The sequence below is a fragment of the Orbilia oligospora genome, assembly GCF_000225545.1.
Source record: "Orbilia oligospora ATCC 24927 unplaced genomic scaffold scaffold00097, whole genome shotgun sequence".
Lineage (NCBI taxonomy): Eukaryota > Fungi > Ascomycota > Orbiliomycetes > Orbiliales > Orbiliaceae > Orbilia > Orbilia oligospora.
In genome coordinates, this window is record NW_011645654.1 from 51146 (window position 1) to 65200 (window position 14055).

A 14055-nucleotide genomic window follows, 5' to 3' on the forward strand; every position below is an offset into this window, starting at 1 on the left:
GTAAACAATTAAATAAATAAATACTCGCAGAGAATATCAACGACATCTTCAAATCACAGCACCTTGGCAAGCCACCAATGTAACCTCGAACTCCTCTGTACGGAAATTTGTACAGTACATAATATGGGGGAAACCCGAGGAGCCTCGTCATCTCGATGTTGACATAAGCACTTACCCAAGACCAGAAACATGGGCCGAGGCATAAAAGTGGGTCCTAATGAGTAGTCAATCGAGATTAAGCTATTCTTACAAAGCCTGGAGACGACTGGGGCTCTCATCGGTCCCGTGCGAAAATTAAAGAATATGTGAATCAAAAAGTTTAAATAGACTTAAATCGGACCCCGAGTCAGGAACCAATTATATAAGCGGGTGTATATACGTAAGCCCCGATAACCAAGTAATTAACAGAATAAAACCCAAAACGGAGAAGAAATGACTAAAAAACCGTAAAATAAAAATAAACAAAAACTCCTGAAACCCCGTTCCCATAATCTAGCCGATGCATATGCATATAAGGTATCTCTGTTTATAAATTAAAAGCAATTTGCAATCTGCACGCCCAGCCGAACTTGCGAAAGGGACACGCATGCAAGTAAAGACATGACTCAGATATCTAAACATCCACAATCTTCTGGCTGTGCCTTCTGAAAATCTCCAAATCCCTTCGGTAGTAGGGTGAGACCGGGACACATATCCCTCATTGCTGTTAAATCAGCGCATTGGAAAAGAACGGCCCAACTCCTCTCAAGACTATACCCAAAAAAGGGTGCGTCTATCCTATCTTCCAGTGGGTTACCGATTACCACTCTATTCTCCCCAACAAGCTTTTCGTTGAGATTCTCATAGAGCGCTTTCTTGGCTGCCCGAATCCTCTTAGAAGAAACTATGAATTGCCCTTTGTATGATGTGGCCACTTGCGTGTTCTCATCACACTTGATATGATGTGCTTGCGCCATAAGGTCCGGAACGAGCCCCGTAACATCCCTCCAACTGTATTCGTCTCGACAATCTAGACACTTACACCCCCTGAGCTCCCGATAACCGAGGTCTAGCATGCCAGTCCGGGATGGGTCGAAATAAAGCTTGATACGACTAATTAGCCGGGACTTAGAATGTGGTTCGGCTTGGATGAAAAGTGTGTGAGTTGCGAGAGTGTCGTATCGATCTATGATGTGGCGCAGATAGGTTCCTCCTTCTCTACCTTCGTTTGGTAGTATTCTGACCTCGTGAGCTGCAAAGCGTCTTTGTAATTCTTGTACATCGCTTTCATTGTTCTTGGTGTAGATGATGACATTAGGTTCCAGGACTCGAAGCTGTTCGATTTCTCTAAGTTCCTGAAGTAACTTTTCGACACCGTTGACATTTTCCTTAAAGTAACTGACAACAATGTCCATACTCGCGTTTTTAGGAAGGGCCGTATCGGAATGGATGTTGGCGGTTATTTGGTCGATCTGTGTATTATGCGAAGGCCGTTCCAACAGTAACTTTGTCCCGAGTAGGCTGGCAAATAGAATCCACAGCTTCAATGTAAAGCTGTAGTAGCTCCCTTGCAGGCGCGATTTCTTCCTCCTAATGCTGATTTCCTCATTATCCAGTAGCTTCCTCGTCGCACTATAATCTTCGAGTTCGTGATTGTCGTCCTCCGTAATCTCCACTTGTGGTAGATCGGCTTTGATATTGATAGTACTGCAAAGTTTGAATACGGCGAGTGTACTCGCAATAGCGATACTACCATAGGAGATCAATTGGACCCATGTCGGTGTCTGCAAAAAAAGAAGGAATGTGCAAACGAACATCGCGACAGCATCCATTGCGCCTCTTGAGGTTGCGTAGTCTGCTTGCGAGTCCGTAGATTTAAAATCTCCCGCATTGCTGCCCTTCTTCTGATTAGATTCAGAATATTCCAGGGCATTCAAAATGCCTAAGATGATGCTAGGAATCAAAAAGATGGGGTGTAAATCTGCTCTAAGCTTATCTAACCCGCCTCGAGATGACAGAATCAATCCCTCTAAACCGCATAGAATAAACACCGAAGTTGTAACCAATGAAAGGACGAGTGTTATCCATAGAGGCCATTGTAGGATTCTCGTTTTAGCTGCCTTCTTAGGAGCATATCCTTGGTAAAAAATTATCGACGATTTTGCAATATGAGTTGCGGCGCCAATCAGCAAAAACACCAATGCCAAAGGATTCAACTTCCTTTCTGCCAAAATTATTAAGATAATGGAAGGGCTGGTGAGAAGGAGTAGTGTGAGACAAATATATACAGCACCGCGTACTGAGGTTGGTCGAAAACGTAGATAGGCCAGTTGAAGCACATGAATGAAAGCCTCGGCGAGGTACTATTCGAATATTCGGAAATTTAGGTCAGCAAGGTGCTTTGGAATCAATGTGGACAAGATCCCAGCATTTTCATGGTCCAAGGCTTTATTTATCGACGGATTCGCAATTCGGAACTTACATAAAAAAGCATCGGCAACGTTATGCTGCGCGATTGGAAAAGGGCTTGAACAACGCAAATTTCCGTGATAACTTCCAGGACACTGGTGACAACTCTTGATATTTTATCACATTGCGAAAGTGCTGTGGCGGAATTCGAAGTAGATCGAGAAGAATTATTTGTACGTATCGATTTTATTGTCAAATAGGTGAGGAGTGTTGTAAAGAGAGTAATAAAATTTTGAATCCATAATAGAGACAACGCTAAAGAGAGAAAAGATTGTTAAATGCTAAGTTTTCTAAGGATCCCAGAGGCGTTCAATCGATATCGACGAATGACATTGCTAAATTGTTGTAAGATATCACTTACGATATACTATCAAGCTCAAAAATTAGTAAATCTTTGGTAATTCACCCGCGCTGAAGAGGCTGTATAGGGAAAGCAACATACGTATATCTTGATCAAATAGAATTTCTATCCCAACTACCTGCGAAAGGATAACGCCATAACGAAATCTAGAACAGAGATGGTTCCTGTTAGCCATACGTTATTATCTAATTGCATATGTATATATACACAATGCTCGCATCGGCGAAATTGACCGGAGAGATTCGCTCATACATCTGAAAAACGCATTGGCGCGAGTAAACCATGACCGGCTTCTGAGAAAATAATAAGATAAAACAGCCACGACGTCGATACCAAGCTGCCCAGTAGCTCCTCCTCTTGTAATCAAGTTCGAGAATCTAAGAAATTTATCGGATATCGATGTTTTGAAACTTCAAGACAATAGGGAATATCTCGGTACCGATTGAAACAAAAGGGATATGGATCATAAAATGGAAGTCGAAATGAAAGGAAAAACACTAAATCGGACCCAAAAAACAAGAAATTAACCCATCAGACAAAAAGTAAGCGGGAACAATATATTTAAGGCAATCCATATTCTTTAATCCCATTTAATGGATCAAGGCTAATTCGCTAGGGTTGTAAGGGAGCTCGATTCATATGTGTAACATCCAACATCCAACGGCCACCATGCAGCATGTACAGTAGTTCAGGTGTACGTAAGTCTCATCTGGTCTAGTCTACCCTAAATTGCAAACAATCACAGCCTCTTCCTCGAAGTCATCTGGCACGTACATTGACTAACAGAAGAAACAGCCGAGTTTCATAGCACCCATTGTATGTACCACTCTATTTCTAGTCCTGGTTATGTGGGAGAAAAGGAAAAACCTTTCTACCTTCGAGGCGTTATAGATGCGTAATCCTTGCCTATATCAAAGGGTTCCGCACAAGGTATTTGAAAACCCTTGCCCCCTTAGTCACCCTACCATGCTAGAAAATGATCTCACGAACAAAGCTGCTGCTTTTCGCCAACATCATTTCTTGCCGCCGCGTGTGTTGGGTCCGTATTTTGGTAGGCTTAGCAGGAGTTGCTACTAACTGCCAAGAGATCCTGCCAATGTCAATAAATGATATTGGCCTCAGTTCAGCCCTGGATATTTTCGACGTTTTCATGAAAACATGAAAAGGCTCCACGGGACAAGAAATTCCACATAAGATAAAGCCTGAATAAGGGAAAAAAGGTCGAAAGGGGGAAAATGATCTAGAACAGATGTAGGGGGCTTTAGCGGAGAGGAAAGAACCCTTTCGAAGGCAACAGGAAAATCGTTCTGAATCACGGAGCAGAGGAAGGTACCTCCAACCAGCCTTCCTCGCAAACCGGAACCTAAATTTAAAACATTTAGAAACGACAGAGTTTCTAGCACAAAGGCTCAAGGCATTCTCAAGATGTGCATCTACTCCAAAAAGATCTCCTAAGATGTAGTTAGAGACTGGAGTTTCCTAATTATAAACAACGCCTCGCGTAATCCAACCACAACCCGGGTTATTGCTGGTGCCATGATGACAGATCCTTCTCTCAGAAGATCGGAACGGAAAAGGAAGTTGAGTCTATAACACAAGTCCGCAGCCATTCGTATTCGAGAGGATAAACTGGGTTCTCGAATGTTGGTTGAATTGCTGTTAGTTAGTGCTTGGTAGACTAGGCTCAAAGGCTTGACGTCTGGGCATGCCCCTGCCTCAACTTTGCAACTAAGGTGTAACTGGAATGATGTATTACATGTAGTATTTGGGTGGTAGCATGGGCGGCTGACATCCACGCAAGCTCGTTGTGCAGCAGTAAGAAAGAAAAGTCTTTCAGAAGCAAACAATGTTTCCAAACATTGAAGGCACTGCACAAAACCTTTGCAAGCAGTGATAATTCAGGCATGTTGACCCGCCAGCTTCGCTTTTGGACATAAGCCTTGGCGTATGGCAGATATAGGTGCTTCTGCACGACAATACTGTGCCGCGATAATGCGCGCGATTTTGTCGGATATTATATTTCACTTCATAGCATTATGCTCATGTGCATGTGCGAGAGCGCAGGGAGTCATCGAATACGAGAATTTTACATTCGTAAGATCTTTGCAATCGGATTTCACCAGCAACATATATGGAGCAGGTGCAGCTTTATCAGATACCAATGTGGTCGGCCCGAGGTATTGAGGCCGATTCGGCTCGCCGTTATGTAATCTGGACATGTAATCCAGCGTCAAAGGCCACATTCCTTGACATCCATCCAGTCCAACTTTCTGATCGAAAACCTAAAGATGACAACTTTCTGTTAAACCCTCATCACTGTTAGATTTTCCAGGCCCAATGCTGGCCTCACCTTATTGTTGACTGTTGGAACGTTGGCGGATGTTGTTTAGAGTAGTTTGTTCAAGGCGAGAAGCAATGCATTTGGAATTCCGGAACCGCCACATCCCAAATCTGCGTTGATTGGTTGGCTGCCACCAGAATTTTGCGGGACGGAGCTGGCCGTTGTTCTACCCAGCCGATTGTCCGAGATGTCTTCACCGACTAGTCAATCGTCGACGCCCCGTCCTGATATATTATATACTTCCAGACAAAGAGAAAAAGAGGAATGGCAGCCGTAAACAATGTCGGGAGCGGATGCGCATATTTTGCTGTTGTCGGTGATATAATTTCCCGCGCCCAGGTCCAGCCTGGCTGCCTACCGATTGATGTCCGGCAGCGCGCTTCGGTGGGTTCCTTGGAGATCCACTTTGGAATTTCTTCGCCAGAACAGAGTTTATGACGTCCGTTCGCATAACGCAGATTCTTCACCTTTCTTACTCATCGCCAACTTTAGCAGGCCATCGCCATCGCTTCGCCCCGAAAATAAATCGCCAAAGTCTGCAAGGTCTGCGAGGCCTGCAAAGCCAGTTGCGATAGTACCCAGCAAATCTCACTTCAATGCCCCAAAAGGTCGTGATTATCGGAGGCGGGATCGTTGGTGTCTCGACAGCCTATGTAGGCAAGAACCTGGAGATATACTCATTCCTATAAGAAATTATCCAGTCGCCATTGACTCCTTTGTCATGACTCCTAGTACTTGTCTCATCATGAATCCAATCCGTCCGTTACGTTGATCGAGGCTTCTTCGATCGCCTCTGGCGCATCAGGCAAGGCTGGCGGCCTTCTCGCTCTCGACTGGCACGGAAACGATACTGCTTCTCTCGCACGGCTTAGTTATCAACTTCATGCATCTTTGGCCGAACAATTCAATGGACGTGAACGATGGGGCTACCGAGAACTCACTACTCTGGAAATTAGCTGCACGGAAGGAAAAGCACCCAGTCGCCATGTAGCTGGTGTTCCGGATTGGTTGCGTGAAGGGGTTATCAGCAAGGTCGGGAACTTGGGAACTACCCAATCGACAGCCCAAGTTCACCCTCGACGGTTTTGCGAGGCAATAGTCAAAGAGTCCAAGAATCTAGAAGTCATAATGGGCCATGCCTCCAAAGTTGTCCTCTACGACGACAAGAAGGTTAAAGGGGTAGAAGTGGAATTCGACGGTATCCGAGAAACGAAAATTATAGAAGCAGACGTCGTAGTAGTGGCAGCAGGACCCTGGACATCAAGGCTTCTTCCAAACATACCCGTTTCGACCCAAAGGGCCCACAGTATCACCATATCTACACAGACCCCAGTATCTCCACACGCGTTATTCACGAATATAAAACTCAAAAATGGCAGCTTGGCTACTCCAGAGATTTACCCTCGTACGGACGAAATATACGCCTGTGGTGACGTGGACAAGCACGCTCCTTTACCCAAATTCGCCAGAGATGTGAAGGTAGATGAAGGAAGGTGCAGACAGATCATGAAGAACATCAGCGTAGTAAGCGAAATATTAGAGTATGGTGAAATTACAGCTATGCAAGCGTAAGGATACCGATTCGATTTTTATGACCTTGCTTCTTCCTGTTGGGGCTGACTTACCATACCCAGTTGTTACCTTCCATATAGCGAAATTGGACCCGGCCCGTCAGTAGGCTGGGTTCCTGGGATGAGAAATGTGGCAGTAGCTGCCGGCCATAGCTGCTGGGGTATTTGCAATGCTCCAGGGACCGGAAAGCTTCTCACAGAGCTCATTTGTGAGGGAAGGATAAGTAGTGCTAATATCCAAAGCCTCGACCCCGGTCGATATACCAGATAACTATGAACAGCCATCCAGTCTGGTTCATAGCTTTAAGTTCTCAAGAACGCTGGGCTCATCTGGAAATGAAGTAAAATACTCACAAAACCATGACACGCTAATAATTTTGTCAATAGAAATCAAAAGAATGACATATCCAACACTGGATCAATCTCTTATCTTCCTTACCCACATTTCCCATGTACTAGCGCGCCTGCGTCTATTAACCATATCAACCATGATTTTTTAACGCAGTAGCCAGTCAAACTTCTCAAACTACTACCAAAAGCATTCTTTAATTCAGCCTTGGTTCAAGTTAGCGCTCGCCAAAGGAAGCTCCTTCAACATCTTCGGAACTTCGTGGATCCGGGCTCATGATTAGTAATCTTCGCCTGTATTTATGGGGTTTTTCTATCCAAATACCCCGGACCTCACGGGACTTGGCTCCGTCGGGTAACATGATACTATCGGCGCTGGAAAATCAAAGGAATACGTCGCCTCTACCGCGGGCTAGAAATTCTGGGGTTTCAACTATCCAGCTAGCTTCATCTCGCTCGCATTCAAGATAGACCCATGCGCAAATACCCGTTGATACAACTATAGCCATTTCATCTTTCCCAAAGGGCTGGTTCCTATATATCTCTGCGACTGGCTTAAAAAAGGGGAAGATAAGACGTCATAAGGCATTCAAATATACATCCCCATACAATGTCGTAACATTTCTATGATGTCAGATATCACCATCGCTTCGCCTCAATCCCGACCCTTGTCTCGACATCTCTTGCGCTTCAATGAATGTCGCGCGGTTCCTGAGCGATCATAAACCTATGCATATGCACCTCAGTTGAACTACCCTTGCCCACAAATCCCAAATATCCTATTTTCAATCTACTATGAGCGAATCCTGCTGAAGTCCGTTCCGAAAGGGACACACATACATTACGATCACCGCTGTCAAAGCTGCGAACTAGATTAGCGGAAAGTCATACCCATACCACCAACCATTTCCACTGAATCAGGACCTTGCCCCGGTCACCTCTGTACTCTTTTCTGATATAACTAAACGCTTCCTCATTTTCAGTTCGTCAGCATATACCCGAGTGTTGCATGACGAACTATGTCATAAGTATTATAATATATGCATACAGTATCGAGGCAACTCGCATGCATATATGCATATGTGAGAAAAACAGCTGGTTTTTTTTCGGAAAGCCGCGAAGATGGTTCCACAGAGCGTGCACGCAGCAGCCACTTAAGGTTGTACAAACAGAGTGCGCATTTCGTCTGCATACATAGGCTAACTCAAGATTTACATTCCACTAAAAAAAGACACGGAAGGGGTACAGAATCCGGGAGACTAAATTCATACTACTACACAATTTTGAGATTCTGAACCAAATACAACAGCATAATCAAGAACTGATTCCGAGACAATATCGAGAGAGAGAAAAGGAGACTGTCTCCAACAAGCTCTTCCAAACAAATCATTTAAACCCAAGCTGCAGTGTTACGTTTACTCCACAAACAAGAAAGAAAAAGTATAATTCTAGATAGTAAAGCTTCACTGAAGCTCGTTTTCTTTTGTGAAACAGTACCAAAGAAACTCAAGTGTCGTGTGCATATATCTCAGTATGCCAATAATCACGAATCCCCAATTGATTTGTCTCGTACCTCTCAATCCGCTTTATTCGAACCCTCGTGATTAATTAGAAACCCCTCCCACTCCGGCTGTGCTTGCGCCCTAAAATAACGTAACTTCAACCCACCAAACCGTCCTGAGCCCCTGAGACTCTTTAGCGTCTAAACCCATTACTATTCTTCGCCACAGCATCTGGATCCATAATCACCGCCTTCACGATGCCCGCCAGATCAAACCTCTTCAAAGCCCCCAAAACCCTTCTTCCCCTCTTTTTAATATTTATCACCACCCTCCTAAACGGCCTACAATTCCCATACAACCACCAAGCCCCAGCTCCAGCAACAACAGCACTAGTGACATTTTCACACCCACCCAGCTTCAACGGAGCAAGTATCCCCCCAAAAAATGATTTTTGCGGTGCAAGATGGATCCTGAGACGTAGTAGAAGACTGATGGGCCAAATGACGGTGTTGAGAAGTGGGATTGCGGAGGTGAATGAGTATAATATGTCGAGGATACCGTGGGTTATTGCATCGATGTATTGATTTAGAAGTGTAAGTATCATAACTACGGGCCCTATGGCAGAGTTATTCATCTCAGCTTGTGGAGTAGGGATCGTAATATTTGAAGCCTTGTCGTTCAAGTTCAAGCCCAAATTTGTAGCTAGCCCTAACCAGGTCAAGGTAAGAGACCAAAGCCGGTCAAAATATAAAATGGGCGAACAGCCAAACGGATATGTAGAAATAAATGCAGAATCAATCAGAGAGCGAGTTGAATCAAAAGAAGGGAAAGGAGGAATGTTTTCAGATTCACCTCCTTCTAAAAATTGTTGTTCCCTCAACCACAAGGATTTGATAACGGTTAGAAGGATAGGTAGGGTCCAAGGTTTGAGACCAATGCGGTTCGTAACACGGTGCGTTCGTCTACGGATATCAGCAGCCGAAGGTCGATTAATCTGTCCAAGTCCTTTGAAAATTCGGAACGCCATGCATGCATGTAGATGTTCTCGATTCTGTCGATATGCGTTGATTCCTCACTCAGAGTATACGTACTAGGATCGAGGGAGTAGAATTATTCTGTGCGAAAGATCAAATCTTGCCCGAAAACTTCCTTAGACTAGGAAACATACTGTTGATAACTCTCATTTCGATGACCGCGCCTCCAAGTCGCGTCCACGTCTCCTTCGCTTTCGCCGAATGAAACATTCTACAGCGCCGACTCCAATTCAAACAAAGAAACCACCTTCGAGGATACTGTGTTGTATGCAAAACTCCAACATTATGGCCCTAACTGCAGCGCCTAGGCAGCACTGACCGGTTTCGAGGCCAAAGATCTAGACGTCAGGTAGCCTCAAATTTGACATCAGGTGAGTTACCTTGATAAAGCCTGATGCATGTAGGCCAACATAAAAACATGAAACAATATATGAATGGCATGCCCTGCCTGGGAATATATTAGCTTTTCCAGTTTGTCGTGTCCGCCACAGTGCACAGCTTTGTGCGATTGTGCAGTGGGTCATATATTATGGGAAAATAGATTCACATTTACATGTAATGGCAAAGGACAACTTTGGAGTAATAAAATGCAAAAGTCATCAAAGAAAATTTTGTGGAATAAATATTTAAATACACAGTAGTAGTAATATAACAGCAGCAGGAGAGACCGAGGGGTAGATGATACACAAACCAGCCAGCCAACCACATTTCGTGTTTAAGTACAGTTTAATACTTTTTGGTTCAAGGTTATGAAAAGAAAATTTCAGAGAAAAGTCGAAACATGGTAAAATGCAGTGCATGCATGCATGCGCAATGCAAAATCTTAGAAATTTGAGGAAATACAGCACTCATCAGTGCTGATATAACAAAGAAGAAAGGAAGGCAAAGAAAATGTTTCAAAGACGGACACCTCTGATGAATTAACCAATAAAGGGCGAGAGTGCTATGGTTAAGATTCAGAAAATAAAACAGGACCCAAACAATTCATGAGTTCAGTACCTCTTTGTAGTCTCGGTACCATTCTCAACCTGTTTTGCTATTGTTCATAGACCCGTTAAGATAGGCTAACAGTACCTACCATTCCAACATAAACCATTCTCTTCATTTCAGAACATCCAATGGATCAAATAATGATCTCTGGGAAGCTGGATAGAAAGTACCTCACATATACCAAGTTATTCCACCATTTCATCCTACAAAGCGGCAACTCCCCGACTTTCGTACGGCAAGGCACTAACAAGGCCACTCGCGAAGACAAAAAGACTGCCACAAACGTAAATCGTCGTCTTTCCCACGTTAGAGTAATATCCAAGCACTGGAGCGAAGCATGAAGCTAGATTACTAAGACAACTACAAAGTCCGACTCCAGTGCCTCTCTGTGGCGAAGGAAAGATTTCCGGTGTGTATGTATAAAGAATTCCCCAAATTATATTCTGCATAACAGCTAGATAATTATATGTACGTATCAGTAACAACCAAAGCTCACTAATTTTCTCCCAAGGCGCGATGAGATATTTTACAACTTACCTGATGCACACTGAAAGCCCAAGCTAACATCCTGTGATTTTGCTTGAGTATATCCAAACAAGAAGCCCCCGGAGAGTAGGGATGCTAGGGCGAGAGTCCCACGACGCCCTAGAGCCTTCTGCTCAATCAGCCATCCACCAATGAAAGAACCAGGTATCTGACAAATTCCAATCAGAGCATAGTTTCTATAGGTGGTATTCAAAGATGGATTGCCGTTCTCAATACCCTGCTGGGCAATGAAGACTGGTAGGAAGAGATTGTAAGTATTCCAGGAGATCGCTATAGAGAGTTAGTAGAGTTTCTTAAAGCTTCTCAACCCTGCTAACGGAAGAAACCTTACAAAGTGTCATCCAAAGCAACATAACCATAGAAGTGCTGATAGCAAGCTTCTTTGTAGCGAAGAGGCTCCTGATCTGCTTCCCACTCAAGACAGAGCAACTCCTCACAAACATCTGCGCAGTCTCAGCCATTGCTCCTTTCCTCTCGGGCGCCTCTTTTTCTTCTCCAATCTCCGCTTTCGGCGGCAAACCCCTTACAAGGCGAACATTCGCTTCTATTTCCTCAAGCTGGTGGACTGATAAAATATTTTCCTTGCCGTTTTGTTTAGCAATTGCGTCAACAACAGCGATGGCTTCTGCGTCCCGTCCTTGGGCTAGGAGGTATTTCGGAGACTCGTGTAGCTTAAAGAAAAAGAATCGGACCATCCAAAGGGTTAGAGTGAAAGTTGCAATGGTGATGTACAAGTATCTCCAGCCCATGTTTTTTGAGCGGGGACATTGCCCCCACTCCGTGTCCAATGGGCAAGAGAAATTCATAAGGAAGGGCCATGCAAGTAGAGCCAAGAATGCAGAACTTAGAGACCACTACGATAAAATATTAACATATAATCGCCACAAGGGGTGGTTCAAGTTATCGGGGACGAGAAACTAACCCAAACGGATAAAACCGCAAGAACCCACTGTTGCTCTTGGGGACAAAATTCAAGAAAAAGGGCGGAGTTGATGGGCATATTACCTCCAGCGCCGAGGCCAACCACAGCCATAAGAAATGCGACACCGATATAGTTAGGCCCGCCGGCCACAGCGAACCCGAAAATACCGGCGAGGAGTAAGGTCATGTTGAATGATAGAGTACGGCCGATAGCATCGGATCCCTGATATGTACCAATTATACGTTAATAACTGGGACAACAATAAAGTATAGTTTCTGAGAGAGGTATCTTACTAGTCCGAATACAAAAGCACCACTAACGCAAAATATTGATCTTAGTTTTAGCTTCACAGAATTAGAATAATATATAGAATCGAGCATATCTCACACTAGCAGCCCCATCTGTTGACCAAGGCATAAGAATACACCCTTGTTTGGGGGGTTGAATTCGATACGAATTGTAGGAAGGGTAGCAGATACCGCTGCCATGAACCTTTACTCAAAAGTCAGTCTTTTTATAGTCATATCCTATTCGTCCAGAGGAACGATATAGAACTCACATATTGTCGACAAACCAACCGAAGCCGGATAGCAGAAACAGTTTCCATTGGTAGCGACCCCACCCTATGTGCTGGATCGCATTGCTTATGGCACGGCTCTTAGCCTCGAAAATCGGGTCTAGACTCTGGAAATCCACAATTGGAATGCCATGGCCAACTACCGGGGCCTCAAAGGTTTCCAAGCCACCATGAAGATTTTCTTTCGAGCTACTCGCCAGCGAAGTATCTGAAACTACTTCCTTCGGCTCTTCTGATGATACTGCAGTCATCGTAATTGTTTAAGAGGGAAAGTAATTGATATTAGACAGTAGTAAAGGGGATAATTGAAAATAAGAAGGAGGCGCAACAGCCGTGGTAGTGATGGAATGCTACTACGTGGATAGGCGCAACAGCAGTGGTAGTAATGGAATGCTACTATAAAGAGCTTTTTTATATGAAGTGGCGATAATAATTTATCGTAAGGTGTGTCAAAAGTGTTTATGATAATTTTGAGGAATGGTTTGATATTCGACTCTGGATCGCCGGTGATTTTATAGCCTCAGTGACCCCGACAAACAAACTTCGCAAACGAGATTTTCACGTTCTCAGAGGTCGCTCAAGATGATCGTCAAGCTCGGCTTCACTGCAAAACGGTCCATAATAGTTTTCATGTGTCTTCTGACGCAACGGGATGAGATGTGAAGGGGAAGAGGGGTTCCCAAACATCCGAATGACACAATCTTCGTGTTCTAGATCGATGGCACCCACCATAAAAACGCTGTGTACAAGCTTCCCCCATCGATACTGAATCTTCAACCAGCAGGAATATTACAATTATTAATTCCGACCGCCCCAAGTTGATCAGAGTAGTAGGAAACATCCGAGCAAGCATGGGAACTGACTCTGGGACACAACGGCAAAAACGGGCCCGTGCGGGTGGCCACATTCTCGATAATGAATGTATCAATATGGTGCGCACCCCTTACAGAAAAATAACGGGCGGTAAGGCTGCTTCGTGCCCTTGATGAAGAGTCGACAATACATCATATCCACGTCGATTTAGGGAAAACACTGACCCAAAATCAAAGCTTGCTGAGATTTACGAGATCGTTACGGCTTCGGGCGGATAGTTTCCATAGCCAGGATAATGGAAAACATGCTATCGCAATCATAAAGCGAATGTTACAGCTATCTCTTGCCTACCTTGACTTTTGCTTTTTTCCCAAGCACCTAAGTAGTTCCCAAACTATAGTACTAGCCAGGAGCTTTGGCTTCTTCCGCCGTTTCTTGCTACCACCAAACTTTAGAAAAGGTTGGTATGGCGTCAAATATGCGTAGGGTGTCGGGAAGGTCGCAGCTGTCATTTTTGTGTATCCATGGTACTTGTACACACGTGGGGGAAGGTGCGTGCGAGAACAAATTGCAGCTTTTTTTGCTTACTATATTGAGCAGAA

General features: G+C 44.3%; 3 protein-coding genes across 3 annotated transcripts; 1 reads left to right on the top strand and 2 right to left on the bottom strand.

Moving 5' to 3' along the window:
* Positions 1-605: 605 nt before the first annotated feature.
* AOL_s00097g19 (uncharacterized protein) lies at positions 606-2076 on the bottom strand (the record flags this gene model as incomplete). Its single annotated transcript, XM_011125852.1, has 2 exons — positions 606-1883; positions 1981-2076. 2 exons carry the CDS (start codon positions 2074-2076, stop codon positions 606-608), a joined length of 1374 nt encoding a protein of 457 aa, XP_011124154.1.
* A 3670-nt stretch (positions 2077-5746) lies between these two features.
* On the top strand, positions 5747-6992 carry AOL_s00097g20 (uncharacterized protein; the record flags this gene model as incomplete). Its single annotated transcript, XM_011125853.1, has 3 exons — positions 5747-5803; positions 5883-6718; positions 6803-6992. 3 exons carry the CDS (start codon positions 5747-5749, stop codon positions 6990-6992), a joined length of 1083 nt encoding a protein of 360 aa, XP_011124155.1.
* A 3806-nt stretch (positions 6993-10798) lies between these two features.
* On the bottom strand, positions 10799-12891 carry AOL_s00097g21 (uncharacterized protein; the record flags this gene model as incomplete). The annotated part of the gene is made up of 7 exons (XM_011125854.1): positions 10799-11049; positions 11133-11411; positions 11473-11995; positions 12064-12285; positions 12357-12378; positions 12451-12555; positions 12623-12891. The coding sequence occupies 7 exons, from the start codon at positions 12889-12891 to the stop codon at positions 10799-10801; spliced, it is 1671 nt and encodes a 556-aa protein (XP_011124156.1).
* Between the last annotated feature and the right edge of the window lie 1164 nt (positions 12892-14055).